The sequence below is a fragment of the Lutra lutra genome, chromosome 9, assembly GCF_902655055.1.
Source record: "Lutra lutra chromosome 9, mLutLut1.2, whole genome shotgun sequence".
NCBI classification, from domain to species: domain Eukaryota; kingdom Metazoa; phylum Chordata; class Mammalia; order Carnivora; family Mustelidae; genus Lutra; species Lutra lutra.
This window is the reverse complement of record NC_062286.1, coordinates 23071782-23090476: the sequence shown is the minus strand read 5'-3', so window position 1 is coordinate 23090476 and position 18695 is coordinate 23071782. Positions and strand designations below refer to the sequence as shown.

Genomic DNA, 18695 nt, shown 5'->3' with positions numbered 1-18695 from the left:
GGCAGCTGCGGTCAGGAGAAGGAGTCCCCTCACCAGTCACTGCTCTCTAGGCACTGGAGAGCATCCATCAGCCCCAGCTCAGGATTCGAGAAAGGCCTCAACTCCTTAAAGGTTCTAGGATCCAACTCTTCCTCCTCTTCTTCCCACTCGGGAGACCCCAAGGTAAGCACCGCAGGTAATGAGTTGGCTGCCCTCGCAGAAAAGAAAAGAAACACGGCATGTTTCAGCAGGAAGACTCAGGCCGGGGCTGAGAGGGCCGGGTCTGTGCGTCCCCTGCTGCAGAGCCGCAGACACCTTCGAAAGTTCTAGCTCTTTTTGGCCTTTTCCACCCCAGCCCTGCCATCCTGATGGTTCTAAACAAGCCCACCTGTGATACGCTGCTTGATGCCACGTGACAAAGCCCACCGTGCCCTCTCTGTGGTTGGGTGAGGCTTGTCAGTCTGCAAGGAGGGAACCCTCTTCACATTGGTGGTGTCCTAACCTCATCCCCACCCAGGAGCCTGTGTTACCGGCTTCTCCTCCTTCCTCCCCACTCTCTATCGTTTGTGAAGTCGCCCACGGGCAAGGCAGGGAAGTGGCCCAAAGGAAGAAGAGGGGGCAGTGAAAGCTCAAAAGAGACAATGCGGCCAAGGGGGGGTGCCGTGTGGTCGAGATGCGGCAGGGACTGCCATCAAGCAGGGATGCTGTTTAAAACTCAGGTCATGCTTTCTAGGCTCCCCTTCTATGGGGCCAGGTGCTAGAATCATAAAATCCTAGTGGAACAGGAAGGGAGTTTAGCCGTCTATCTGCTCCAGTGCCCAAAACACATCATCGAGGCCTCTGAGGCACAGCGGGGCGGGGGTCCCCTCCCACAGCCCCTCAGCATCTCCACCACCAGAGCCATGACTACAGGGTCTCCTCTGAACCCAGAGCTATCACTGCCACACCTCGCTTCCTGGCTACTTCTCTTCTCCACCAGCATGAAGGTCCAGGCAGCCCACACAGCAGGTCCTAGGCAAGGACTTTACTTAAAGCCAAGACCAAAAGACCTCATTCCCGGATTCTCTTCTCAGCTTTGCCATTGGACAAGAGTCATTAGCCACAATCTTAGGCCCCATGGGCCATAATCACCTTAAGTAAATTCAGGTGACTTTAGGTCTCTGGGTCTCAGTTCTGTTGACTCTTAAAATGAGTGGGGTAGATTATACAGACCATTATCTCCTGAGTACCCACCATTCAATCACCACTTTCACAACCTCTTGCCATGTCTCTTAATTACCTGTAATTTTATTTAATGGCATTTTTCTTCAAGCCAATCCACTTTTCAAAGTCTTAAATAAGTTTATCATAAAGGGATATGTCACTACCATGATTGGCAAACAAATATTATTTGTCACAGGACAGGATATTTGCAATAGAAGTAAAAGGACATTATAAACTCCAGTGATCAAATTGTAACCAGCTTCGGATGACTCAAACTGGAAGGAAGATCTCTTTGTTTAAAAAGCAGATTTCCGGGGCACCTGGGTGGCTCAGTGGGTTAAAGCCTCTGCCTTCGGCTCAGGTCATGGTCCCAGTGTCCTGGGATCGAGCCCCACATCGGGCTCTGTGCTCTGCAGGGAGCCTGCTTCCCCCTCTCTCTCTATCTGTCTGCCTCTCTGCCTACTTGTGATCTCTGTCTGTCAAATAAATAAAATCTTTAAAAAAAAAAAAAAAAAAAAAAGCAGATTTCCAAGCCTGAGAGGGTTGCTCACGACTGACACTGAATTCAGACTTTCTACTTGACAGAATCAAAGGGACAGAAAGAGAACGGAAAAGAAGGATGAGTCAGTATTATTTCTGGCACTAAAATGATGTTCTGTTCTCTCATTATAGTCCCACCACAGCCCACGCTTAAAGAAACTCTGAGCCAGACTGGTTGTTTTCAAATGTTCTTTAGTAGCAAAATCTTTCACAACTGAAAGGTCAGGTGGGTGCCCAATATATTAAAAAATGAGGCAAAATCGAAGCTTCTCTGGTAGAATGGGGTCAGAGCCTCTTTGTGCCTTGGCACCATCCCACAGAACTTTTGGATCCTGGTATCCCCGGCGGGAATCAGCCCTATCCAACCCTGGCATTTCACGAGGCAAACTTCAGGAACCCAAGGTCTTCCAGGAACCCAAGGTCTTCCCGGACCCCTCTCTTCCTCTTTCCGATGTTTCCAGCCACTTTCGGGAATGCTTCTCCCCGTCATCTCTGGTCCTGGTGCACTAGTGAGGCCTCTAGGACATGTCCTGGGCTGGGCACACCTGCCCTTCTACCAGTAATTCCAGTTACAATTCCCCAGACCCCCAGTCTGGCCCACTGATACTTTTGACTCCCACACTATCCCTCGTTCTCTGGCAGGGTGATCACACCTCAGGCTGCTGTCTACTCTAACACAGGTAATGGGAAAAAGTAGAGTGGCCCAGGTCACCTTTCCATACCCCAAAGCATCCCAAGGCTGCACAGCGAGACAGACACATGTCCCCCAGGCAGTCGGCCGGGCCCTACCTGAAGCATGGCGGGCAAAGCTGGGCTCCCGTTTGCTGACAGGGATGCTGGGCAGCGAGGCCCGATTGGCCCGCTTCCTCAGGATACCACCGATGTTTCTGCGTGGGCTGCTCAGCCCCATGGGCACAGACATGGTCCCACTGCCCCGGAGGGGAAGGAGGCCTGTGGAGACAGAGGAAGTCCTAGAACGGCGCTGGTCCTGCCTGTCCTTGGCCCCAGTCCTCCTCTGGATGTGGGCCCATTAGTGGCTCCCAGTCCACTGTCCAGATGGGGAGCATCAGGAGCTGTGGCTAACCCCTCTCTCATCTAGGGGTTGGCCAAGACATCTCCCCAGCCTGAGGGGATCCTGTCCCCAGGTGCCCAGGTACCTTCCTTCATCAGGACTCTGCGGGAGGCCAGGCTCTGGGAAGCAAGCTCCCTCTCCCTCTCCAGCTCCTTTGTCCTCTGGAGCACCTCCATTTCCTTCATCTGCCTCAGCCGCATCTTCTCCTGGGCAGACTTGGAGATGGTCACCTGGATCTGGCAGAAGGTCAAGGCAAACTCTGTTACCTTGAGGACCCACCGGTGTCCTCTGTACCTGCATTTATTCAATCAGGAGTGTGAGTGGCTCCTACGTGCCATCGCTCTTCTGGGAGTGAACAAAACAACCAAGAACTTGCTCCCGGAAGGCTGCCACGGAGCAGGGAGACAGCAAACAGAGCGATTTCTAATGTCAGGCCGTATGTACCAGAAGGAAAGGAGGGATAGAGGGTGACTGGGGCTTCCATTTTAGGTAGGAAGGCCCAGAGGGACTCCCAGAGGAGGGGAAATTGAAGCAGAGACATGGATGGAATAAGGGAGCAGAAGCCATGCAGATTTCTAGGGGAGATGGGTGCTGAGCAGAGGAAAGAGAATGCAAAGGTCCTGAGGCTGGAGGGTGCTGGGCACGGTTGGGGGTGGTGAGGACACTGGCCGGAGCACCCCAAGACAGAGGATGGGAGGACACGGGGTCAGAGGTGGCAGGGGTGGGCAGAGCCATAGTGCACTGGGCCCCATGGCCCATGGTGAGGGGTCAGACATGTCCTCTAAAGGACACGGAAAACCACTGAGGTTCTGAACACAGGAGTGACCTGATTGGACTTCCACTGGGAGACAAGGGGTCCCTCCAAGTGTTGTTGTTTTGTAACTTTATATTTGGGAATAATTTAAGACTCACAAAAAGTTGCAAAACAGAGCCAAGAGTCTCCACGTGGTGGGGCTTGCACTAGCACAGCAAGAATGAGGATGACAGAAAGGCCTGATTGTGGACAGGTCCCAGAAGCAGAGCCCACCGCTTTTGCTGACATATGAGGTGTGGGGCAACAGAGAAAGAGGAGGCAAGGGCAGGCCCAAGATTTTTGGCCAGAGTAGCTGGAAGGCTGGAGTGGCCTTTTCTTGCTATTTACTGGGGAAAGAGCTTTTGGGGGTAAAGTTTCAACAGCTGAGTTTTGGATGAGCTAAGTTTGAAATATAATTAGATACCTAAATGGAAATGCAGAGTATCAGTTAATACCTACTGAGTTACAAAATTTGACTGCTCCCGGAGGTCCGGGAAGGTCAGGGCCAGAGAGGGACATTTGGGAGTCCTCAGAATACAGATGGCACTCAAGGCCATGGACCAGAACAGGTCACAGGGGGTCAGATAAATAGGTAAGAGGCCAGAGATCCGAGCTCTGGGGCCTCCAGCGTGTAGAGGGCAAGAAGATGAGGAGTCAGCTAAGAGGACTGGGAAGGAACAAAATCCGATAGGAGTGAAAAACTAGGAAGGAAGCCATCCCCTCGCCTCCCTCCTAATGTGGGGACTTCAAGAAGAATGAAACAGCAAAGCTGCTGATAGGGGTGGTGGTTAGAAGAGGGCTGAGCTGTGCTGCTCATGGGAAGGTGGAGGTCATTGGTGGCCTTGACATGGGCAGTTTCCATGAGGGCAGTGGGACCCAAACCCGACTGCAGTGGACTCAGGACAGACAGAATGGGTGGAGACAAAGCAGTCGTTCTATTTTTTTTAGACAAAAGAAATCACAGCTAAGTTGCTGATGGGAATGGTCTGATTCCGGGAAGGATGTTGCTGATGCAAGAACGGTTAGAAATGCTGGGGCCGGGCTGCCTGGGCGGCTCAGTGGGTTAAAAGCCTCTGCCTTCAGCACAGGTCATGATCTCAGGGTCCTGGGATCGAGTCCCACATCGGGCTCTCTGCTAGGCAGGGAGCCTGCTTCCTCCTCTCTCTCTCTACTTGTGATCTCTCTCTGTCAAATAAATAAAATATTTAAAAAAAAAAAAAAAAGGAAAAGAAATGCTGGGGCCGGGGTGTGGCTGGACGAAGCTAGAAGAACAGGACATGGGTGGTGAGTGAAGGGAGTGCTTCAAAGAGAGATGCCAGTAGGGGAGAAGTTATCACAAGGTCCTCGGTCTGACCATGGGGTGAGCAGCCAAGGTGGGCTGGGAAGTGGGGTAGCCTCCCAGCCCTTAATTGTTCTTCCTTCGTTCCAGGCTCTGATGCCCTGGCTGGAGTGGGAGGGCTGTGATGCCCGGACCTTGTCGTCACCATCCCTGGACCCTAACACAGCGCAGGCGCCCAGCGGCCCTTCCAGGCATGTTTCCTGTACGCTTCCATCTCCACTTCAGAGACTGAGCCCGGAGCTCCCACAGCAGTGACTCTTCAAGTGTTAGTAAACACATCCAGACCAGGAAAGAGAATCGTCTGGACCAAGGTCACCTTAGAAGCGCAAGGTGTCTGCCAGCCTGTCAAGCAGAGCCTTTGGCTGATCCGCCCGAGTCAGCTGCCTCTCAGTTTCTATCTTGGGTGCTGGTTCAAATTACTGGGCTTGGTTCACCTAAGCTCCTCTCCACTCTCCACATCCTGCTTCCTTCCGAACCTCGGGTGACCTCCTTGTGCCCTCCCTTCCTCCCTCAGCTCCCCACTATACTCCCCTTCCCCTAGCCCCCACCCCCATCCTTCTCTTCCTCTCTGTTGTTTCTCTTCCTTTCCTCGGTCCTCATCCCCAAACTATCTTCAGGTTCCAGTGTTAAGCACCCGGGGAGCTGACTCTTGTCTTCCTCAAACTGGCCCCACATTTATAAATTTCATCAAACAGGTTTGTGCTCAGCCAGTGGTCCAGTCTGACCCCCACTTTCTCCTCCCCTCACTTTCCAGGTACCTTGGTACTGTTCTCCTTCTGGTCCTCGTCTTGGAGCGAGGGGTGGGCTTCTTTGGCCTGGCCTAAGGAGAAGGCTGTCAGTGTAGGAGCGGACTGAGATGAAGGCAGGGGGTGCTTCACAGGGGCGGTAGACCTGTCTCTGACAGGCAGGGCTGAAGGTCTTGGCTCTGAGGAGTCAAGAACAAGAATGGAGCTGAGGACATCCAGCACTCTGAAGCAGCTCTCACCCTTCTGGGCTGCCCCTGGGGCTCTGTGACCCTGCAGCTGGTGTAACATTTTACTACTAAGCCTGCCACCCTCTGCTGTTCTGCCCAGTGCTTGCTTGGTGACAGAAGTCTACAGAACAGCACTGGTGGGCATAGAGCGGGCTGCCCAAGGACCAGCATTCTCCTCCTCTCATGTGTGCATCCATCCATCCACCCATATACCCATATACCCATTCATTCAATAATTACTGCATACCTTATTGTAAGATAGGGAAGGGAGGAGACTGGGCAAGAAACAGGGGGTGGTCTGTTACCTAGAAGTTTAAGATAGCCCCTGAGGATGTCAGTCTGTCTTACCTGAGAGGCGTGCACCTCAGGAAGACAGAAAATAAACCAAGCCCCATCATCACACAGTATGGAAGGACCAGAGAATTAATCAATTCTGGTCCCATGCCCTCGTTTTACGGATAGAGAAGACCCAGCAACCTTCACACGCTCTTGTAACTGGTACAGTATTCGTTTCCAAGTGACATCAAATCAAATCAATAGTATCTCTTAGTCACTCTAGATTTTCCTAATCAATAGACTTCAAAAGCAACTTGTCTTATTATGGAGGCAGGAAAGGGGTAGATCAGCTTTCTTTCAATGAAAAAAGTGTTAACTGGGTTCTCCTGTTCACAGTGTTTGGAGCACACTGCTCTTGGGTGAACCTGCAAATAAGGGGTCTGCTGGAATGGGGGTCACCCTCTGGGGCTACCTGATGTTGGAAGGGACACCTTGAATCTGGGACCTCCAGGAGGGCTCCCAGGTTACCCTGACCTCTGCCCAGCCCATGCCTTCTGCCAAGGATCCCTCTGCTTCGATCGCTGGATAAGGATGGAGGGCCAAGATAGAGGAGGGGTAAAGGCTTCGTTTGCTCAAAAATAAGGGGGCAGGGCAGAGGACACAGGTGCTCAGGTGCCAGCTAATGAGGACAAGGACTGCAGGAATGCCACGAGACTGAGGAAGCCCCCAGCTTCAGACAATACCACGTGAGCTCCTTCTGTGTGGTAGGCGTGTTACACGTACTGGGCCATGTTATCCCCAGTTAATGGCTGGAAGATCAGAGAACCCGCATCCCCTCTCCTCACCCCCAACTCCATGAGACATCCTGGAAAGCCTTGTCTGAGCAGCCTGGCCCCTGCCCCCAAGCCCCCGGGGACCCGGTTCTCAAGCAGCATGATGAGATGCAAACAAGGTGATGCAAACAAGGGAACAGTTACAAACTGGGGTCTCTTGGCACACTCAGGGGTAGCCGTTAGGGACACTGTGGTTGTCAGCATGGGTCACACCAGACAGCCCGAGGTCACCCCACTGCAGCCCAGCCAGACAGCAACAGGGGAAGCGGCCGCCCCGGAGGTTTGTATGCCAGGCCTGCATCTTGAGCTCAGCTCAAGTGCTGAGCCTGGGGCTTCCTGGGCCACCGCCTCCCCCTCGCCAGCTGGCCCACTTGCTAAGCCAGAGGGACCTGCTAGAAAGCTGGACTGGGCGTGGGCCCCCTCCTGCCGGTCTGCACAACCGCTGAGGTATTCTCCTCCCCAGCCTTGGGGTGCTCCATCCAGATCCCCTCACCCGACCCAGGGCTCAGCTTCCCTCCTCCCCACAGTTAGGTCATCAGGCTGGAGAGCCTCCTGCTTCCTGTTCTGAAGCTTCTCTGAAGCTTCCTGTTCTGAAGCCTCAGCCTCCAATGTCCACCTGCCTCCCTAACGTCCCAGTTGGCCCCACTCTCCTGACACAGAAGCCTTCCAGGACCCGCTATTTAAGGGGTTCGTGGGATGTGGTTCAATGTCTCACTCAGCCTAGTGAGGAACATTCTCCTCTACCTGCTTAAAACAGGGGCAGCTGCACAAGGTGACAGAGCATGGTCTCCGTGGCCATGTGGACCCGTGCGCGCATATGGCGGGCTGCCCTCCAGACTCTAGGACCAGGGACAAGACCCAGACTGCAGTCCCCGTGCAGCTGTTCATGGGTCACATGGGCCCCTCTCGCAGCTGGGTTACTGGGAGGCTCCGTGTGCCGGGACACCTCCACACGCCTGGCCCAGAGCAGGGGCCGCTGCCCTCCGAGGTGGCAGGGCCCATGGCCTCAGCTTCTCCATCCGTGAAATAAGGAGCTCAGGTCCGAGGGTGCTCACGCCTACTCCAACCCTAGTTCTGATCCCCTACCCAGTCCAGGAAGCAGGGAGTTGGAGAAAGCAAGTGGGGGTGCTTGTGGGGAGTACGTACCCAGAGATTCAGGGGTCTTCTCCCGAGGCCCACTCTCCAGAGCCAATCTTAAAAGAATGGAGGAGAGAAAAGAACCATGAGAGACGGCAAGTAGGAGCCACTTCAGCGAGGAGCAGGGGGGTTCCTGGATGGGACAACAGGCGAGATGGGGGGAATCACGGAGTAGCTGTGGGCGGCTCAGTAAGGAGGCTCTCAGCTCAAAGCTCTAAGCTGCAGGAGATGTGGCTCCATCTGCAAAGTCAAGGGCAGGCTGACAGGAGACCAGACCAGACCAGGCTGGGTCCAGACACACGCCGCACATCACTGTCTCTGCCCTGCTCAGGGGTCCGTGGCTTCTCCCCGCCATTCCTACAGGAGTCTCTGCCCCAGCGTGCACAGCCTTCTCTGGTCACTGAAGTGGCCTTTCTAATGCAGATCTGACGGCACTTCCACGCCAAAGGCCTTCAGTGGCACCTGGCTACTTCGGGATAGAGATCACGGTTCTCAGTTTAGCCCATGGGGTCATGCAGTCCTACTAACCTCGCCCACCTGTCTCACACCAACACCAGTGCACACCCCTTACAGCTCCGGGAATGCCTCCTGTCTCTCCCTCCTCATTTCCCAGACTCTCCCTCAGCCTTCAAAACTTGGTTCCGGCCTCACCTCCTCCAAGAAGGCTTCCCAGACTGATTGAGATCATTTCCCAGCAGGCTCCCCAGAACGATGGGCTATCTTAGCACTTACCTCACTGGACTTCAGACCAATGGTTTACTAATAAATCTCTCTCATGAGCTCCTAGGACACGGAGACTGTCTTGTTTGGCTTTGTTTCTAAGGAAACTGGCATGTAGCAGGTGCTTAATAGCTCTTGAGTAAGTAAATGGACATGTGGATGGACGGGTGAATAGTGAAGGGATGAAAGAAATGCTGACAGAGGTTGCTCCCACCTCTGTGCTAGCCTCCCCGAGTTAATGGAGAGGAGTCATGTCACAACAAGGCGACAAACGGGGAGGTATTTATTGTGTGACTAAACCACACCAGGTACAAGCTTGGCACCGTGGGAGCCACAGAGATTTCGAGGCATGGGCTCTGCCCTGCAGGGCTCCCAGTAGAAGAACAGATGGGGCTTTAAATAAAAGTGTGGTCAGGCGGTCCGTGGGCTAGATGCTGTGTAGACAGCACAAAGGAGGCTCTTCCGGAATCGCCTCCCCAGGGAGGGCAGGGAAGACCTGACAGCAGGGACTGTGTGCAACTGGGGCTTGAGGAACAGTAGGAGCTGAATGGGGGCCCCGGGTGAAGGCTGGTGTTGGGGCTGCGTAGATGGGGCAGGGAGGTTCTGGAGGTGCTGCTCCCGAGGGCAGCACAGGAGGTGGGAGGGGTGGCGGGCCAGGGATGGGCCCTGAATGTCAGACCGGCGAGACTCGTCTTTAAGCTGCTGGCACAGGGTGTCAGAAAATGTGGATCGCGTGGAGGAAAGGTACACAGGGCGGTGCACGAGAAGGGAAAATGAGAACGCAGAGCCCACACGGCAAGGTGCCGGGCTAGGAGCTGTCCAGGTGCTCAAGAGGGAGCCTATGAGTGCAAACGGAGAAGGCAGGGGCAAGAGAGGGGTGGCAGCCTTTTGTATTTTCTCTTGCTTATGGAAAACCTGATGGGATGTGGCAGTCTGCTGGGCCACGGGGCCATGGGAGCAAGAGCCGAAGACAATGCTGAGATTGGAAGATGGAAGAGAATGCACACACCGTGGGGGGCGTCGAGGGATTGTGGGAAGGAGGCGGTTTGGGGAAACGTGAGGTGGCCTATAGGTGTGGCTGTGATGGTGGCACAGTGTCGCTGCCTCCTTCTGACCCCGGATCCGCATCGGCCATGAGGACACTGAAGAGGTCCACCAGTGGGATGGACACGTGGAGCCTGACCCTAGGGAGACCTCGGGCCAGAGCAGGGGCTGAGGGGATGAGGAAGACACCCATCGTTGGAAGCTACCGGCACAGACAAGACTCCCCTGGGGAGAACACGGAGTGGGCACAGAAGGCTGGGACCGAGCAGCAGGAACGGCCACATCTAAGAGATGGGTGAAGGAGGGCACAGGGAGCACTGTCTAGAAGGTTCTGCCACCGAAGGTCAAGAAGCAGGTTTCAAGTCAGGAGGGAAGGAAGGAGAAGGCAACAAGGATGTCAACACCTTACAGGATATGGAAGTCAAGAGCAATGAGGGTGGAGTGAAGGCCGCTGGTCTGGGGCAGGAGAATCCCCCCAGCCACCAGGACCACCGCTGAGGGGAAGAAGGGCCCAACGTGAGGAAGCAGAGGTCAATGGAACGGCCGCTCAGATCCAGGTCCAGGTCCACGCCCTGCGGGGCTGGGAAGGAGGTAGATATGTGTACAGATAGGGGGGAAGGCAGCATGGGAGACGAAGAGGAGAGGAAGCATGAGAGAAAAGGGAGAACTCAGTCCAGCAGGCCCCCAAGGGATTGGAGAAGTGAGGCCTCTCTCATCCTCCCTCTGTCTGTCTGTCTCTGTCTGTGTCTCTGTCTCTCTCTCTCTCTCACACACACATACGCACACACACACATATTCCAGCATCAGTTTGGACTGACCGTGGGGGTGTTCTGGGCCATCTGAAGAGATCTGTCTTCCTTACATGCCATAAATCAAGATTCATTACAGCACAGCAACCCTCTACCCCCACGGTTCGTAAACATCTTTGAGTATGAAAACCCCTTATTATGCCCCAAACTTCTGTGGACCACTCCTTCCCACTTCCATACCTGTACCTGGTAATGCTCATATTTTTAGTATCTATTAATTAAGGAAATACATAATAACAAAGAACTAGCCTGAACAGAGCTCCTATTTTATTCATCATTGTGACAACCATAGACATCCGCAAACTGGTGGACTCTGGAGGCCAAGACACTGTCTTCTGAGCCCAGACACCCAGCCTGCTGGGCTCAAGGATCAGCCCCGTGCAGTCCCCAGGCCTGTGGCCCATGGGTGAGCCAGGCTCTTCATGTGCCCGGCCCCCCAGAGCTCCGCCCTGACGCAGAGGCTCAGCTAGACGGAGAGGGGGCTGCTTACCGTGCGCGGGGGGCCCTCAGGCCCATGAGGAGACCCTGGCCTGGAGGCAGGCGGCTGGGCAGGGAGCCAGGAGTACAGGAGGAGGCCCCAGCGGACACCGCGGCCTTCGGGATGGGTGGGATCACAACGCCCCCCAGAGACTTGTGTATCTTCTCATCATTGCAATGCAGGTATTGTCTGGAGATCTGCACCTGGGAGTGGAGGTTGGAGGGAAAGTTCTGGAGGCTCACTTCCCTGGGCCCTTATACAGGGTGGTCCCTTTTATCAGGAGCCACTGGGGTGGCAGGCTGTGTTGGGAAGTGTCCTCTGGTTTTTCTTCTCAGCCATACCACCCTGGAACCTGCCCCCTCATCGTTTCCTTCCCACTCCAAGACAGAAGACATGCAGCAGGCGGGGTGGGGGAAGGGAGAGGCTCGTCCCTACTCATTTTTGTTATTATTATTTGTTTTTCTATTCTTCTCATTTCAGAAACTTCTACAGATCAGAGCTGAAAGCAATCTTCAAAAACATCTGATCTAATACCTTCTTTTTATAGATGTGCAAACTAGGCCCAGAGAGGAGGAGGACTGGCCCAAGGTCACACAGCCAGTGAGGGGCAGAGTGCAAACTCAGATCTCCCGAGTTTTATAGCCCAGTCAGCTTTCCCTTCTGTCACACTCTCTTGCCTATAATGGGGAGGGTCAGAAGCATGAGGAGTTCAGGAACATTTAGACCAGAGAAGGCCTAGGGAACCCCCAAGTGTGGGACTGGTGGTCACACAGCTGTGCTCAGCCCCTCTGGGGCAGCCTGCCAGAGCTCCCAGGCCATCTGCCAAGGTTTGGGGTGCTGTGGGAAAGATGCTCCCCTCCGTGGCCCCGTTATCCCTGAGGGCGGCCACTCATACACCTTGGGAGAAGCTCCAGGCTCAGGAACCAGGGTAGGAAGGAATGGAAACAAAGAGGGACCCCTGGGTGGCTCCATTGGTTAAGCACCTGCCTTCAGCTCAGGTCATGCTCCCCAGGTCCTGGGTTCAAGCCCTGGGTAGGGCTCCCTGCTCAGCGGGGAGTCTGCTTCTCCCTCTTCCTCTGCCCCTCCCCCAGCTCATGCATTCACGTGCACGCACTCACTCGCTCTCTCTCTAATAAATAAATAAAATCTTTACAAAAAAAAAAAAGAGTGGAAACAAAGATAGGACAGAAAGGCACAAAACAGAACAAACCACCTTACCTCCTGGGCACCAGGTCTCAGCTCCTGGGGACCCCGACTGCTCCCAGGTGGGTCCAGGCCCTTTTCCTTGGCTCCGCCAGCCTCAGGGGTGGTGGGGATGCTCTGGATGGGAGGCATCGGCCTGGGGGCCCTCAGCAGTCTCTGAGAGGTGGCCCGGGGGATGGTGCTCCTCAGAGGAACCCCCTTGGGGCCTCCCACAGGATCCAGGGAGGCTGTGCAGGGGGGTGGGGTGAGGAATAAGTTAGTCCCAGGAGCACGGGGAGGGGAGCAATTCAGACACTGGCAACAGGGCCATAGGTTCCAGGGGAGGCTGGGACTGCGAGAGCAGAAAGAGATCCACCACCATCCCCCGGCCCCAACCCTACCACTAGGCTGAGCAGCAGACAGCGCCAAGGACCCGCTCCCATTCCTATAAAATTTGGCAAAAAGGGCCAATCAAAGTCATTTATTTAAAAGTCAGAGGCAGGCTGGGCAGGAAGGACACCAGTCCTAGAGTAGGAGTCAGGACAGTGGGTCCTGGCTAGAAGCTGTGGGACCTTGAGCAAGTCTTTGAATCCCCACTTGCTCTTCTGTAAAATGAATGTATTTATGTCATGGGGTTTTCCAAAGATCGGTGACTTACGTAAAATGCCAAGAAAGTACTGGGCACAGGGCAGGTGCCCATAAATTATTTCTGTTCCCCCTTCCTTTCCAGCTAATGATACAGGGGTACTGCTCTTTCAGCACAGGGGACACGCTGACCTAGTCTAAAAGCAGACCACGACACATGGAGCTCTGTCTGCGCCCAACAGGCATTCAGTGCCCCCTGCCCACGCCCTCTGGAATAGCGCCATGCCCCTTGCCATCCCCACAGTAAAGAGCTCAGGATTATCTTTGCAATGATTGGTGGCAGTGAAAAAAAACTTAGACTTAGGCCTTTCTGTTCCAGCTACACCTAAGTGGTCGCATCAAAACCACCAAGTCGGGATGCCTGGGTGGCTCAGTGGGTTAAAGCCTCTGCCTTCGGCTCAGGTCATGTTCCCAGGGTCCTGGGATCGAGCCCCACATTGGGCTCTCTGCTCAGCGGGGAGCCTGCTTCCCTCCCTCTCTCTCTGCCTGTCTCTCTGCCTGCTTGTGATCTCTACCTGTCAAATAAATAAATAAAATCTTAAAAAAAAAAAAAAACACAAAGTCCCAAATAGCTTTTCTGCTCCCCTGGCGAGCCTGGCTCCCCTTTGCCCTCTGGTCAGTCCTGTCGGGGTGTTGAGGGAAGGGAGGAAAGGAGGGGTCACAAGCCAGGTGGAGACAGTACCCACCTGGGGCCCCATCTGGGTAGTGGCACCAAGAGGCCAACACAGCCTCCATTCAGGGTGCAGAGGGCAGCCACAGCACTGCCCTGGGGACCAGAGATCCCCGTCCTGCCATACTTGCTGAGGGACCCGGTAAGTCAAGATCACTTCCCATCCGCACCTTGCATAGAACAACTCCTATTCCTTTTCTCCCGCACTAGAACTTTGTACAAAGAGATGACGTGTCTAGAGAAAGACTTCGGACCTCTCAGGGAGGGAGTCCGTGAAATCCCTTTGGTCTAGCAACTCCAGAAGTTGTACCACTTAGAAATTCTAAGCAAGCTTCTCCAGCACGCTGACACCCTACCTGCTGCCTCCATACTGTCCAGCCACAGAGGGACTCCTTACAGTGGCTCCCCGTGTCATCCTGGGCACGGTCACAGCCCCAGGGAGACCTCAGCAGGGGGAGTATCTTACTCAATGGAGAGCATGTCCCCAGTGTCCCCACCCTTCCGAAGACCTCGAGCCTTCTTATTCCAGGTGTTACTCAAACATTCACTGAGCTACAGAAAGGACCCAGTTACATGATTGGTCCAGGAGAAGAGGAGAGAGAAAAGGAAATGAAAATTTATTAAGTTCTACCCACAATGCCAGGTGCTGAGAATTCTGTGCACGATATTTTCATCACACTCAGGTACACAGAAGTGTAAGTATCCCCATTACACTGAGGGGAAACTGAGGTTGAGGGGGTAACTGACTTGCCCAAAGTCCCAGAGCTGGTCAGTATCAGAGCTAAGATTGGAACATGGCCTGTTTTCCTGATTTATCCACTACTCAGATGAGAAAGAAATATAAAGTGCCCGCTGTTAGGGGTACCTGGGTGGCTCAGTCGTTAAGCGTCTGCCTTGGGCTCTGTCCTGGGATCAAGCCCCGCCTCCAGCTCTCTGCTTAGCAGGAAGCCTGTTTCTCCCTCTCCTACTCCCCCTGCTTGTGTTCCCTCTCTTGCTGTCTCTCTCTGTCAAATAAATAAATAAACTCTTTTTTTTTTAATGCCCACTGTTCAATTCTTGGCTCATCTATTTAACAAGGATTTCAGGAGAATCTCCTTTGCCAGGCAACTCTGCCTCACGCTGAAGCCTCCGCAGCCGCCCTCGTGGAGGTTCCGCCAAGTACAGAATCCCCATGAAAGACAAATAATCACACAAGCAAACACACAAATGCAAACCGTGAGAAGAGCTTAGAGAGAAAACTAGAGGGTTCAATTAGAGAGTGTCACTGGGATGGATGCCGACTGGAGGAGTCAAGGAGACCTCTCTGAGGAGGGCTTCTGAGCCAAGCAGGAAGGATGAGTGGTAGCCCCGTGAGGAAAGGAGGGAGGTGGGGGGACAGCCTGTCAGAGCCTGAGGCCAGACAGAGCCCCCCTGCTCCAGGACTAGAGGGTCGGTGTGTCTGACAACAGAGAGCAGGGGAGAGAGTGAGCAGAGTGCAGGGGAGAGTGAGCAGAGCTGGAGGGAGAGGAGCAGAAAGCAAAGGAGAGGGTGTGGCACAGGCACATGGTGAAGGCAGCCGGCCTCACACACTAGGGACTCTATTCAGGAGCTTGCTCTAAGCACATCCCAAAACCTCGGGGTGGTTCTAAGCATCGTAAGTGGGAGCAGGAAGGAGACTATGATCCGACTGGCGATTTAGAAGGATCCCCCTGGAGAGAAGACTAGAAGGAGGAGAAGGAACAGGGAGGTGAGCTGGAAGGCCACTGCAGAGCCCAGGCTGGAGGGGCATTCCCAGGAGGGCGGCTGACAGTGCCCTGGGTGGGGGCATCCTGAGCAGCTCTTGACCCTCAGAGCTGGGTAATGGGGGTCCCTGGCCTCAGGGTGTGTGGGAGGTAGGTGGGCAGGGCCCAGGGCTCACCTCGGGAGGATGCTGCCAAGCCCTCCGAGAGCCTTCTTTTCTTGAGCTTGTCCTTGATCTGGGTGGTGTCCCGAGCCACACTGTTGGCCTCAGACTCCAGAGAGGAGAAGGGTGCCAGGGGGTTGGACCCCAGAGACAGGGCCGCAAGGCCCCTGGGGTGGCCACTCCTGGCCTGCCAGCCCTTCAGGGGGGCATCCAGCTTGAGGCTGCGGGGGTCCCCTTGTCCAGGCAACAGCTGCAGTGGCTTCTCCAGCAGGACACTTGGAGTTGGCCGGAGGGAGGCTGAGGGAGACAGAGGTAAGAGTGGCTAGGCACCCAGCACCATCGGTGGCACCAGGCTCCAGTGAACTCTCCGGTGCTGCTTCCTTAGAACAGTCAGGCCTTGCCCCACGAATCCCGGTCATTCAATGTTACCATCGATCTTGGGTCAATCCATTCATTCAACAGTCTCTGGGAAGCCTGACCTTAACAGGTGTGTCCTGAGCTACTCAAGGGAAGAAAATGGGAGTCGATATGCAGCCCTATGACAGCACAGACATGAGCCGTAAATCCTGCGGGAAGGTCTTCCGCCCAGGGACCACCATCCAGCCACCTCCAGGGTCCCAACCAATCCATTCAGTATACCTGACAAGACCAAATGCAGATTGAAAAGAGAAGTTGAGGTGACTCAATCATGCTTCCACGCAGACACCAGCTTATCCAATCGCACATTCCATAAACATTCAGAGAGCGTCACCTCTGTGCCCAGCACTGTCCAGGCAGTGGAGACCCAGAGATGGGTGAGACACAGTCTTTACCAAGAAAGGACTTTCAATCTACTACAGAAAAAGATTCATCTCTCAATGGGTTCATTACAAGGTCAACTGGGAGATATGCCCTGAGAGAGATGCCAACAAAATGTTTTGTGCACATAGAGGAGGAAGAGAAGGATCTGGAAGGACTTCATGAAGTGGTGGTGTTTGAACTTGTCCTTGAAGGAGTCTAGACTGTGGGAGGGCCAGGGAAAACAAATACAGAGACCAGCTTTTAGAATCTCCGCCACACACACAGCGTTTTCGGAGGGCCTTGACCTAAGCCATGAGACCCACAAAGGAGGCCACCGATCCTGGGTGGCACCAGGCCCGGCAAAAGCTGACCTGGGTGCTGGCCACAGGCCTGTGAGGGGAGTAGCCAGAAGAGGGCAAGGAGCTAGAGCAATCATATTCTCCCTCGAGAACACGGGAACTGGGGTTCTGTAGAGAAGAGGGTCTGTAGCTGGAAGTCAGAGCAGAAAGTAGAAGCTGAATGGCTGGCTTGCAATTCACCACGCCAGCAGCTGTCCCACTACAGGTGTCCCTGCCCCCACCACCGCCCTGGCTGCTGAAGGCCCACCCAGACCCCCAAGCGAGGGACAGCAGACCGCATCTTCATGGGGGCTTTCCCTGGGTTCTGATGAGAGCGAGGGGCGTGCTGGGATCCCCACTTCCTTGTTCCTGGGGCTCTCCCTCTGTGCACCTCCATCCCCTGATGGAACTGAAAGGAACCACCTAAAACCAAAAGGGATTTCAGCAGCAGACCGCAGTAAAAATAGCATGTGCCCTAGCTGGACCGCACAGCCAGGCTTCTAGAACAACTCAACATCCTCTCTCCAGGAGGGAGCCCTAGCTCTGCTCTCTGGTCCCTGGCCCTGATTGGGTAGCTCCCGGCGGAACCCTGATTCTCTGCCCCCAGCCCCCAGGGAGGCCACCGAGGACACTGGAAGGCCATTTGGTGTGACCAAGTCAGCAGGCCAAGTCCCACACACCTCACCTTCTCCATAAGTCTGCAGCCTGGAGTCACTTCTTCCTCCTGGGACTGCACGGGGCCCCGTACTGGTCCGAGGGACACTCCCACAGTATATGGCCACTGGAGCCAGAACCTTGGCTGGGGACAGAAGCACCGGAAGCCCACTGAAACCAGAACTAGGGAATAGGCTGCCCCAGCACTCTTCCCCTTGGGGTCTCTGTAGCCCACCCCCAAACCAGAGCCCAGCTCATGGATGGGGGGCCCACCACCCCACGGCCCAGCCAGTCAGGGCACCACAATCCCCACCAAGGCCCACCACCCAGCTCTCCTCAGCCCTCTCAGCCTGGCTTCCCACTTCTCCCCACACTCACCCGCCTTTTCCATCCGGCTTTTCTCTAGGCGCCCCCACCCCCACTGGCCACCTCTTCTTAGCCTCCTTCATGGGCTCCCCTCCTCCACACACCCCCCTCACCCTGCCTCTGTCCTCTGCTCATCTCACGGGCCGCTTCTCACTGACATGCCTTTCATTGTCACCCTCATGCAGTAACCCTCTGACCTGTGGCTTTGGCCCTGACCTCGCCCCATGGCCGCAGAGCAGAGCATCCAATTACTGCCCCAACAACCCTCTCCTGGGAGTCCTCCAGCCCCTCATCAGCGTGTCCCTCACTGAAACTTCACCTTGTCCTAAACCTCCCTGGCTCAGCACATCAATTTGATTGATCCCTACCCTGGATATTTACCAAAGGCTGCCTGTCAGAGACTCGGCCTCCCAGCCCCTGATGAGACCCAAAGGTTAGTGCAGGAGACAATGAATAACAAGCAGTGACATTGTGGGGAGCTCAGGGGGAGGGTGGCTCTGGGGAGGGGCCCTGAGCCGGGGGAAGTGGGAGGGGGAGCCTCAGCGAAGCACCTGCTGCTTTGAGAAGCCTTGCCTCTCCTCTGTGCCCCCACAGCAGCCCAAGCATACCCCATCTTACCCTCCCCTCTCCTGGCCTCTTCCCTCCTTGCCCTGTCCCATCCTGGCACAGGGACCTCATCCCATCCATCTTTGCAGGACCTGCACTCAGGGGGCACTTTAGTATTAGTATTATCCCCATCCAAAGCACAGCTCAGGACTATGCACAGGGACCCAACCCACCACCTGGAGAAGCCTCCACCTGGACCCAGCACGCCCACTCCCAGGGTAGAAGATCCCCAGACAGGAGGCAAACAGGAGTCTGTTCCCTTCCTGTTTCTATCAGCTGTGTGACCCTGTGGAAGTAAGTTAGCCTCTCTGAGTCTCGGTTCCCAGGTCAGTAAAACAAAGGAATTGGACAGGATTAGGGGTTCATATGGTCATAC

At 54.8% G+C, this 18695-nt stretch overlaps 1 protein-coding gene across 7 annotated transcripts in view; it reads right to left on the bottom strand.

The window, feature by feature from the left end:
• The window catches only part of TOGARAM2 (TOG array regulator of axonemal microtubules 2), a 70240-nt gene that overhangs the window by 41993 nt on the left and 9552 nt on the right, over window positions 1-18695 (bottom strand). For 6 of the 7 annotated variants that reach the window (XR_007130277.1, XR_007130276.1, XM_047746598.1 and 3 more), the window contains 9 exons: window positions 17379-17492; window positions 15591-15872; window positions 12415-12626; window positions 11209-11399; window positions 8155-8201; window positions 5685-5851; window positions 2880-3030; window positions 2512-2673; window positions 34-187 (listed from right to left, as the gene is read on the bottom strand). Coding sequence is in view for 5 of the 7 variants with exons in the window: in XM_047746598.1 (XP_047602554.1) it covers window positions 34-187; window positions 2512-2673; window positions 2880-3030; window positions 5685-5851; window positions 8155-8201; window positions 11209-11399; window positions 12415-12626; window positions 15591-15872; window positions 17379-17492 (1480 nt within the window). In the remaining 2 variants the exon portion in view is untranslated. The remainder of the gene's footprint in view (window positions 1-33; window positions 188-2511; window positions 2674-2879; window positions 3031-5684; window positions 5852-8154; window positions 8202-11208; window positions 11400-12414; window positions 12627-15590; window positions 15873-17378; window positions 17493-18695) is intronic. The other variant, XM_047746597.1, reaches the window with a different exon arrangement.